The sequence below is a fragment of the Muscardinus avellanarius genome (genome assembly GCF_963383645.1).
Source record: "Muscardinus avellanarius genome assembly, chromosome: 3".
In the NCBI taxonomy this organism is placed as follows: domain Eukaryota; kingdom Metazoa; phylum Chordata; class Mammalia; order Rodentia; family Gliridae; genus Muscardinus; species Muscardinus avellanarius.
In genome coordinates, this window is record NC_137788.1 from 39,480,227 (window position 1) to 39,491,433 (window position 11,207).

General features: G+C 49.3%; 1 protein-coding gene across 1 annotated transcript; it reads left to right on the forward strand.

Annotated features, from left to right (window-relative positions):
* Positions 1-2,863: 2,863 nt before the first annotated feature.
* Positions 2,864-8,275, forward strand: TSPAN1 (tetraspanin 1; the record flags this gene model as incomplete). The annotated part of the gene is made up of 7 exons (XM_080692662.1): positions 2,864-2,920; positions 6,845-7,051; positions 7,262-7,336; positions 7,417-7,515; positions 7,592-7,747; positions 7,852-7,935; positions 8,228-8,275. 7 exons carry the CDS (start codon positions 2,864-2,866, stop codon positions 8,273-8,275), a joined length of 726 nt encoding a protein of 241 aa, XP_080548788.1.
* Positions 8,276-11,207: the final 2,932 nt, after the last annotated feature.

The following is an 11,207-nucleotide window of genomic DNA, read 5'->3' on the forward strand; positions in this document are numbered from 1 at the left end:
AATAGGGCTGGGGCTGCAGCTAGAAGACAGAATGATCTTGGTTTCAATTCCCACTACTACACACAAAAAAATTTATTCTGTTATATAGACCAGGAAACAAAGGCTTACAAACAAGCCTAAGCCCCAGCATCACACAGCTAAGAAATTACAGAACTAGTATTCAGGTACCTGCTCTGAGGGACTGGGAAGCCAGAACTGAGAGCCGTGGAGTGGGACCCGGAAGGGGCAGCCCCTTGGGAAGATGATGAAGATAGGGATTCAAGAGCCTTGGACCTGGGGTGACTCCTTTGTGGGACCATGGTGACACCTGCTGGCAGAAAGGGAAGGGATGTACACAGAACACTAGGAGACTGGAGTGGGAAAGAGAAAAAGTGAGATGTGAAGGAGAGAAGAAAAAAGATGAAGGGAGGGAAAAGGTGGGAGAATATGTGGCTTTGTGGAGGAGAGAGGACTAGGAACCAGTTGCTACACAGAGGAGAGAGTAGAAGTTGCCAACCCTTGGTCATTTTTTTGAAAGTGTGTGAGAATACACACACACACACACACACACACACACACACACACAGTGCCTTCATGTATCGCAGGTATTATTCTGTTGTTTATTAGTTGCTGGTAGTCAGTCCACAAAGAGGCTAAAGTGTGTGGACTCACGCACACATGCACATTCAGTGGCCCCAGTAGGTGTTTATGTATGTGACTTTGTGTTTGATGTGTGAACATATGAATGGCAGTGTCGGGAGATGTGTGCACGGGGCTGTGATCATACAGGGTCTGTGGGAGTGTATTAGTAGATGCAGAGTAAAAAGCATATGTATACAGCCAGGCACAGTGGTGCACACCTGTAATCCCAGGATTTGTTAGGCTGAGACAGGAGGATCGAAGGTTCAAGGCCAGCCAATGGTAATTGTGTGTGTGTGTGTGTGTGTGTGTGTGTGTGTGTGTGTGTGTGTGTTACTGGAGATGGAACCTAGAAGTATTTCACCTCCAAGCTACACCCTCAGCCCTATTTTATTCTTTATTTTGAAACAGGATCTCATTAAGTTGTGGAAGGCCTCACTAAGTAGCTGAGGCTGGCCACAAACCTGCGATCCTCCTTCTCAGCCTTTCAAGTACTGAGATTACAAGTGAGCACAACCATGCCTGGCTAGCCCATGGCAATTTAATGAAACCCTGTTTCTTTTTTTCTCTCTCTTTCTTTCTCTCTCTCTCTCTCTCTCTCTCTCTCTCTCTCTCTCTCTCATGTGTGTGTGTGTGTGTGTGTGTGTGTGTGTGTGTGTGGTAATGGGAATTGAACCCAAACCTGGCATGGTGGCACACACTTATAATCCCAGCATTCAGGAGGCTGAGACAGGAGGATCATAGTTCTCGGACAGCCTCAGCTACTTAGTGAGGCCCTCTGCAACTTAGTGAGATCCTGTTTCAAAATAAAGAATAAAAGCCGGGTGTGGTAGTGTACATTTGTAATCCCAGCACTTGGGAGGCTGAGACAGGAAGATCGCACAGGTTCAAAGCCAGCCTTAGCTACTTAGTGAGGCTCTCAGCAACTTAGTGAGACTCTGTTTCCAAATAAAGTATAAAATAGGTCTGGGAGTATAGCCTGGAGGTAGAAAAGCTCCTGGATTCCACCCCCAGTACCACAAAAAAAATAAAGAATAAAAAAAAATAGGGCAGGGCATGTAGCTCAGAGGTCGAATGCCCCTGGGTTCCATCCCCAGGCCTGAAAAAAATTGAACCCAGAGGCATTCTACCTCTGAGCTATACTTCCAGCCCTATTTTATTTTTATTTTGAAACAGTGTCTCATTAGGTTGATAAGCATCTCACTACTTGCTGAGGCTGGCTTTGAACCTGCGATCCACCTGTCTCAGCCTCCCAAGTACTAGGATTACAAGCATGCACTACTACACCCCACTTTTTGAGACTCTATTTCAAAATAAAAAAATAAAATAGGCTGAGGTGCAGCTCAGAGGTAAAAATACCCATGGGTTCAACCCCCAGTGTAACACACACACACACACACACACACACACACACACACACACCACCACACACCAGAAGCATATGTGCATTATATGTGGAAGGAACTCAGAATTTTGGGGGGTCACTCACCCCACTCCTACCCCTCTCCTGTCTTGAGGTCAGGAAAGGCATTGTCCCTGAGACATCTCCAGGGGAGGCCAGTGGCTGCTGGGGTGGTGGGGATGCATCTCCAGGCAGCAGGGGGCAGCAGGAGCAAGAGGAGGCTGCCCGCCATGGGTGGGGCCAGCAGGCAGGCAGAAGGAGGCTTTTAAAGCGCCTGCCCCGCCTGCAGGTGAGCAGTGGCGCGTGAGAGCCAGTCTGCCCCTGCGCCTGTCCACTGAGTGGCAGTCCCCGGAGCTGTTCTATCCCTTCTGGAGCCTCAGCAGATACCTTTCAGAACCTGCTGCCAAGAGCCCTGAACAGGTGATGGCATAGGATAGAGAAACCCTTTGAAGCAGCAGCAATCTGGAATCAGTTTTGGGAGCTGGAAGGGCATGAAGAGGGAAAGGCCTGGAGTTGGTCCGGGTAGGCACCCGGAACATGCAGGTGTTTGAAAGGGCAGAGTGAGCGGCAGTGTGGGAGGAGGCTTGGCTGCCTGTGTGGGAGCCTGGGTGTTAGAATCTCAGGTCATCAGGTGCTGGCAGAGGGTCTGGGTAGTATAGGTGAGAATGGGTGTTGGAATGGGAACTGGGGAAAGTTCTGATGTATCACAGTCCTGGCGCAGAAGCCTGGTGAGTTATGGGGTTAGCATGCTGGAGTCTAGCTGTCATCGCAGACCAGGGCCAGCCCCGGTGTAGGGGGGTTATGAGGCCCTAACTAGCACATGTCTGCCTCCTAGGAGCCACCATGAAGTGCTTCAGCTTCATTAAGACCATGATGTTCCTGTTCAATATGATCATTTTTGTAAGTATGGAGGTTGTGACCCTGTGGGTTTTCCTAGGAGCCAGTCACACGCTGAGCAGAGCCCAAGCTGGGGGCTGGGAGAGTGCTGCGCTCAGACCCTGCACTGCAAGTTTCCCCTTATGAAAGAGGTCTTCCTAGACGCTGATTCTTGGCCCTAGTGACAGCCAGGCTGCCACACGGAAAGGGGTGAAGAAGGGGGACAGCTTCAGGGCATCTCCTCTCTTTCAAGACACTTTGGCCCAGACTTAGAGCAGGGCAGGATAGACTAGCAGGAGTGATTCTCCCCTTTTTATTGTCAATGGAGATTCAAGGAAGACTTTGCCTAAGTTCACCTAGAAGGCGATTCACTGGCCTCTGTATGAGGAAGAGTCAAGACAGAGCCCAAGTCTCATATGAGCAAAGAGTCTGTCTCAGGCAGCCCTTATTCATTAGACAGTCATGGATGGGGTTGGGAGTATAACTCTTAAACAAGAGCTCTTGTTTAAGTTGTGAGAGACCCTGGGTTCAATCCCCAGTGCCACAAAACAAAAAGAAAAAAACATTCATTGACTACGACTCTGTGCTAGGTGGGAGGCAGCAGGTAAGCAAGGCCATTCTCATCCTCAAGGATCTCCCATCCTATAAGCCAATGGGCAGATAATTGCAACCTGGTATATCTGGATTTAGCACAGGGACTGAGCCCACAAGAGAAGCTTGAACTCAGCCTGGTAGGTGAATACTTCCTGGAGGAAGTAGCTGAAGCTGGGAATTGATACTGGGTAGGGGAGCTATAAAGCATGCATAAAGGCTCAGAGGTAATGAAACTTGATATTGTTTAGAAAACCAGGAACAGATTGCATAGGGCATGTCTGAGAAGCTGAGTAATGAGGCATGAGCCCTAGAGATTGTGGTGGAGACAAGGAGAAGGGGGAGAGTAGGCCAAGGACAAAAAGCTGGGATGGTGGCACAGGAATGGAAGATGGGACAAGGGAGAGAGAGAGGCCTAGAGAGGATCCTCATATCCCTGGCATGAGAACCCAGGGAATGGGATGGGGATATCCCACAGACAGCTGTCTACCCTGGGAAGGTACAGCCCAGATTGGAGCTGGCTGGGGATATTTGAAAGTCATTTGCCCACAGGTAGCCAATGAAGCCACGGGAGTGTGGGAGAGCACTCAGGGAAAGGGAACTCTGGAAACTCAGATTATTACAGATAAGCCAGTCATGGTGGCACACACCTGTGGTTTCAGTACTTGGTAGGCTGAGATAGAAGGATCACAAGTTCAAGGGCAACCTCAACAACATAAATGAGACTCTCAGCAACCTAGCTTTCCAAACACTTTATTTATTTATTTATTTATTTATTTATTTATTTATTTATGATACTGGGGATTAAACCCAAGGGCATTCTACCTGTGAACTACACTCCCAGCCCTTTTTTTTTTTTTTTTTTTTTTTGCAGGTCTGGGGGTGGAACCCAGGGGCATTTGACCTCCGAGCTACACCCCCTATTTTTTTAATTCTTTATTTTGAAACCGGATCTCGCTGAGTTGCAAAGGGCCTCACTAAATAGCTGAGGCTGTCCGCGAATCCCAGCCTTATTTATCTATTTTGCGGGTTTGGGGATGAACCCAGAGGCATTTGACCTCCGAGCTACACCCCCTGCCCAATTTTTTTTATCCTCTATCTTGAAACAGGGTCTCACTGAGTTGCAGAGGGCCTCACTAAGTAGCTGAGGCTGTCCGCGAACCGCAATCCTCCGGTCTCAGCCTCCCAAATGCTAGGATTACAAGCATGCGCCACCACACCCGGCTCCAGCCCTATTTTTTATTCTTTCTTTTGAAACAGGTTTTCACTAAGTTGTGGAGGACCTCACTAAGTAGCTGAGGCTGGCCGTGAACCTGTGATCCTCCTATCTCAGCTTTCCAAGTTCTAGGATTACAAGCGTGTGCCACCACACCGGCTTCAAACACAAAATATATAAAAGGTCTGAAAAATATACAAAATATATAAAAGAGGGTGTGGCTCAGAGGTAGAATGTCCCTGGGTTCGATCCCCAATACCACAAAAAGAGGGAGGAGGAAGAGGAGTGAAAGAGAGAGCTAGAGTGAAAGAGAGTGGTGGGAGACGAGGGAGAAAAACAGAAAAATACTAGGAAGGTCAAATATTAGAAAGGTCAGGTGTGATTTCGAATGCCCATAATCCCAGCTACTCAGGAGGTTGAGACAGAAGGACTGCATGTTCAAGGCCAATCTTGGGAGACCTTATCTCAAAGTAAAAAAAAAAAAGAGGTGAGAATGTAGCTCAGTAGTAAGTATCCCTGAGTTCAATTTCTAGGAAGAGAGAGAGAGAGAGAGAGAGAGAGAGAGAGAGAGAGAGACAGAGAGAGAGAGAGAGAGAGAGAGAGAGGGAGAGGGAGAAAAGAGAGGAGAGGAGAGGAGAGGAGAGGAGAGGAGAGGAGAGGAGAGGAGAGGAGAGAGAGGAGAGGAGAGAGAGAGGAGACAGAGAGAGGGAGAGAGAGAGAGAGAGAGAGAGAGAGAGAGAGAGAGAAGAGAGGAGAGAGGAGAGAGGAGAGAGGAGAGAGGAGAGAGAAGAGGAGAGGAGAGGAAGAGAGGATAGGATAGGAGAGGAGAGGAGAGGAGAGGAGAGGAGAGAAAGAAGGAGGTAGGTTGGTGAAAGAGATAAGGCCCATGAAGTAATCACTGGGTTTACACAGGAGGTTGCCAGGGAATTCAGAGCCACATTAGAGAGGGTTAGAATAAGTAAAAGGTGAGGGTGTGGAGACATAAAGTATATTAGGCTGGTCTGGAGACCTGGTGTATATACTTTCTGACTCCGGTGTGTTTTGTACCTTGGACTTCCTTTGACTGTAGGAAACCAGCTTTTATTCGTTTACAGAGAGGGAGCAATAGGATTTCAGGGACTTGGAAAGCAGGGCCTCTGGCAGAGGGGGTTAAAGGAAAATCCGGTTTGGTTTCTGGCCCCTGCTGCCCAGGCCTCCCCAGGCGGGATAGGGTAAGGGCAGGCTGTAGACTCCTTGAAATTTGACTCTATGGGCTAAAAGCCCAGCTTTCTGTCCTTAGGCAAACATTCCAGGGATCTGGCCACAATCTGCCACCTTATCGAATCTGCCAACTGATTTTAGCCTCAGTTTCTATAGCTGAAAGGTGGGAACTGAGCACCAAGTTGGTGTCAGGCTGATTCATCCACAAAAACCCTGGATCAGGGAGGTTTTGCTCTAGGAGCTGTATAACTAGGCAGGATCTACCCCCCTCCAGTCAGAGCCTCAGAATTCTCTCTGAAAACTGGGGTTGAGCCTGACAGTCTGGCTGACTCCCCCTCTGGTTGCCTCATTTTCCACTTGTGAGGCAAAGAGATCTAGGTGGAGGAGGAGCAGGCCTAATGTCTGATCCCAGAGGGGAGCTAAATGAGACTTCAGGGTGGGTGAACCTTCTCAACCTCCGTCCTCTGCAAGGTTGGGAGCAGGTGTAAACCTCAGCCCCGCCTCTGTTACTATGGTAACGGTGTGCCTGATCAAAGCTACCACCCCTGTTTCCACCTATCAGAGGACAGAGGTGTTCCAAGCACACATAGCCCAGGAAGAAAGGAGAGACTGGCCCCTCACCTGCCTATTTTCACTCCTCCCTATGAGGCAGAACCTCAACAACAGTAAAGTCTTATCTCTTACTCCACCCTGTGCTTATTTCTAAAACTCCTGATCTCATTTGGACCTGCTCAGGTGTGTGCAGCCTGGTGCCGGCGATGAGTGTCCAAGCTCCCATCTTTCTGGCACTACAAGATATTTCCTCCCTGTGTGATAGGTTGTTAGATTCCCTGGCCAACAAAGGGGGAGGTTTCTCTGCTCCCATCCTCCTGACTCCATTTGTGAGAGGGTGTTAACTTGCTAGCCTTGTTTCGAAGCCTACCTGACTTCTCTGTCCCCAGCTGTGTGGTGTGGCCCTGTTGGCCGTGGGCATCTGGGTGTCAGTCGATGGATCCTCCTTCCTGAAGATCTTCGGGCCGCTGTCGTCCAATGCCGTGCAGTTTGTCAACGTGGGCTACTTCCTCATCGCGGCTGGCGTTGTGCTCTTTGTTCTTGGTTTCCTGGGCTGCTACGGTGCTCATTCTGAGAACAAGTGTGCGCTCATGATGGTGTGTCAGACCCAGCTCCACAGGCCCATGACCGAGGGTCCCCTCGCCCTAGACACTAAGCCCTTGGGGTCCCCAAACCCTCCTTTTGGACTCCAGGGACCTCAGCCTTAGGCCCAGCCTCATTTTTACTGGCAGGGAGGCGTGGGTTAGGACAAGAGGGGCGTGAGGGACTGTCTTTCCCTAAAACCCAGACTCCTGTTCCCCACTCAGTTCTTCTGCATCCTCCTCCTCATCTTCATTGCTGAGATTGCAGCTGCTGTGGTTGCCTTGGTGTACAACACAATGGTGAGGCCCTGGGATGGTGCAGGGGAGGGAGCCTGGGCCACCTTCCCTTCCAGCCCCTAACACTGTCCTGCTCCACCCAGGCTGAGCAGTTCCTGAAGTTGATCATAGTACCCGCCATCAAGCAAGACTATGGTTCCCAGAATGACTTCACCCAAGTGTGGAACTCTACCATGGAGGGGGTAAGGTGGGCTGGGAGGACTTGGGAGTAGAGACAAAGATGTAAGCTCCTCCGCAAACACTTACCCACCTCTTCAGCTCAAGTGCTGTGGCTTCAACAACTATACGGACTTTGAGGATTCACCCTACTACCAAGAGAATAAAGCGTTTCCTCCATTCTGTTGCATCAACCCTGACAATGGCACAGTTGAAGGACCTTGCGACCTACAGAAGGCCAAAGAAGATAATGTACAGGTGTGAGCTGGCATGGAAGGGTGGGGATCGCTTTAATGGCCTCAGAGTGGTAAAGGGAGGTGAGGAAGAAGGGCAACTATAAATGTGTGTTTACTTCCCCGAAGGGCTGCTTCCAACAGCTTCTGGATAGCATCCGGACCAATGCAATCACCGTGGGTGGTGTGGCGGCTGGAATTGCCGCCCTGGAGGTGAGCTGACAGGAGGTTGGGGTACCGATCGCCCTCAGACCTGGACTGCTTAACCCATCTCTGAGGCCTCCCTGGAGGAGACAGACAGATTTTTTTTTTTTCTTCTTTGATGCTGGGGATTGAACTCAGGACCCTGAGCATGCTACTAAGCACATGCTCTACCACTGAGCTATACTCCCAGCCCAGGAAACAGACTTCTAAAAGAGCTTTGTGTGGGTTGCTTGGGGGGTAGGGGGCCAATGCCTGAGGATCGCAATCATGTCCCCTCATCTCTCTATTTTTTCCCCACCAGCTGGCTGCCATGACCGTATCCATGTATCTGTACTGCCAACTGAAATAAGTCTGCTTCTGCTTCTGCCATTGCTGCTGCCACATGGGAACTGGCAAGAGACACCCGGGCATTGCCATGCGACAGCAATCAAGGTGGAGATGCAATGTAACAGTATCACTAGAGCTGGAGTGGGTCTGGCCTTGCTGGTCCAGACTTGGGGCCAAATAGGGACCACCCCTCTTAGGAAAAAGTGCCAAACTTTTCTCCTATTGGTGGACTTGGGGCCCTCCTGTTCCAGAGTCTAAGGTAGCCAGTTCTTCTTCCCATTCCCTCGGTTTCTTCAAAACTTGGCACCCCCTTAGGCCAAGGGGACTTTTGATGATCCCAGTTCTCCACTGGAGGATGAGAGAAAGGCACCCGATAGCCTGGGTGTACTTAAAATCAACAGAGCCACATGGCAGATATGTAGAAGAGGATTCTGAATCCATAAACCAATTAAAATGTTACTATTTGGACTCTGTGTATCTTTGGGGAGAGGGGTCCAACTTGCCTAAACTGCCCTTATATTTCTGTGGGGCTGGGAACTCAAGCTCTGGGAAGGCAGCATAAGAGAAGTGGGGTGGGGGTTTGGGTTCCAGGCCTGGAAAGAAGCCCAAGAGGGATGGCTGTGAGGCCCTGAGGAAGTGGGAGCCGGGCCAGTCTGCTTTCTTAGAATGAAGGCACACTGTGCTGGCCGTGGTAGCACATGCCTGTAATCCCAGTGCTTGGGAGCCTGAGACAGGAGGATTGCAAGTTTGAGAACAGCCTCAGCAACTTAGTGAGGCTCTTAGCAACCTATAGAAATTGTTTTCAAATAAAAAATATATAATAGGGCTGGGAGTGTATCTTGAAAGAAGAATGCCTCTGGGTTCAACCTCCAGTTTGAAAAAAAAAATGGAGGCAGACTTTGGCCTGAAATATCTTCCCCCCTTCCAGGTGGGAGCACTGGACTGGAAAGCTATGAAAATAACAAGCTTGTGCCAGGTTGGGAGGGGAGACCAGAATTACTAGCAGGGCAACAGGAAAGTCACATCAGAGAATCCAGGCTCCCTACCTTTCCCACTCTGACAAGGCCCAGATCTGTACCTGCTTTGGGATCTCAGGAGAAAAAAAAAAAAAAAAAGCTGGGTGTGATGGCACATGCCTGTAATCCCTGTACTTGGGAGGCCAAGACAGGAGGATCACAGGTTTGAGCACAGCCTCAGCAAGTAGTAAGACTCACACCAACCCAGCAAGCTCCTGTTTCCAAATAAGAAATGAAATTAGAGTGGGAGTGTAGCTCGAAGGTAGAATGTTTCTGGGTTCAGTCCCCAGAACCATATAAAAAAACCACTATTTCTTCTTTTTTTGGTAAGACTGGGGATTGAGCCCAGAGGTACTCCATCACTGAGCTATACCCCCAGATCCTCCTTTCTTGTTATTTGTACTAGGGATTAAACCCAGGGTATTCTACCTTTGAGCTACATCCCCAGCTTTTATTTTTATTTTAAAACAGTGTCTCACTAAGTTGCTGAGACTGGCTTTGAACCTCCTTTCTCAGCCTCCCAAGTACTGGGATTATAGGCATGTGCCACCACATCTGACTCCTAGCTTGCTTGCTTGCTTATTTATTTATTTATTTATTTATTTATTTATTTATTTATTTATTGGTACTGGGGATTGGACCCAGGGCCATTCTACTTCTGATCTACACCCCCAGCCCTATTTTTATTCTTTTTTTTTTTTTTTTTAAACAGGGTCTCACTTGCCGAGGTCCTCACTAAGAAGCTGAGGCTGTCCATGAACCTGTGATCTCCTATCTCAGTCTTCCTGGGATTACAAGGGTGTGCCACCATGCCTGGCTTATTTTTTTATTTTTAGACAGAGTCTTGCTAAGTTGCCCAGGCTGACCTTGAATTTGTGATCCTCCTGCCTTAGCCTCTTGAGTAGCTGGGATTATAGGTATGTGCTACCATGCCCAGTTCATTTATTTGGTGTTGGTTTTTCAAATGATAAAATGACCAGATCTCTTTAGTCTTACTCATTCCCACACTCCAGGTAAGGAGACCAGGGTGTAGGTCAAGTGACTCACCCAAGTCCCACAGCTTCAGCAAAGTGCTAAGTCTAGATACAGACTCAGACTGACTCTAGAGCCTGGTGTCTTCCTGGTTAACAGAGAATCTGACCAGAATGTCCCTGACACACACTTGAGCGCTGGTGAACCAGGAGTGAAGGCATTAGGGAGGAAGACTATGACAGGACAGCGTCTACTATCAAGCAAAGCCCAACCTAAACAGACCCCCTCCTAGTTTCACCTGACCCCTGTATGTTTTCCTGGGTCCTTCTGGGGTGACCTGGAACTACTTCTCCCTTGTTGAGCCCCAAAGGAACAGCAAGCCAGCTAGAGCCACACGGCCCTAGAGGCAGCCTGTAAGAGCAGACCAGGAGCCTGTGAGGGTGCTGCACAGGGAAACCAAGTAGCCCACCTCGGCCTTTACCTCAGACAGTGCCTCAAGCACGCTCCCCTTCCCCTAGGTGTGCTTGAGGAAGCTGCAGAGGACACATTTGCCCAGGGTGGGGCTCTTCCTCATTATGTGCTAATTGCTTCTCAGCTTCTCAATCTATTTGTCACCTTTAACACTATCTCAAGCTCCTGCAAACACTGAGGTGGCAACGAGACAAGGTCCAGGCTCCAGACCACCAGTGCCACCGCCTCCCGGGGCTCCAAGGCACTGACAGGAGACACAGGGTAGAGAACAATGAAAAGTGCAGGAGTTCCAGTAAGTCCCTGCCTCCCTGGCTGAGGCGGGATACCAGGGGCCTTCTCTCAAGAGGTGTTCTACCCTCCGCTTGACCCCTTCAAGAAAGGGGCTTTCACAGAGCCTTTAAATGCTCTCCCCCAGCCTTGAGCTATCTCGCCCAAACCCCACCCATCTTTTTTTTTTTTTTTTTTTTTTTTTTTAAGTACTGGGGATAGAACCCA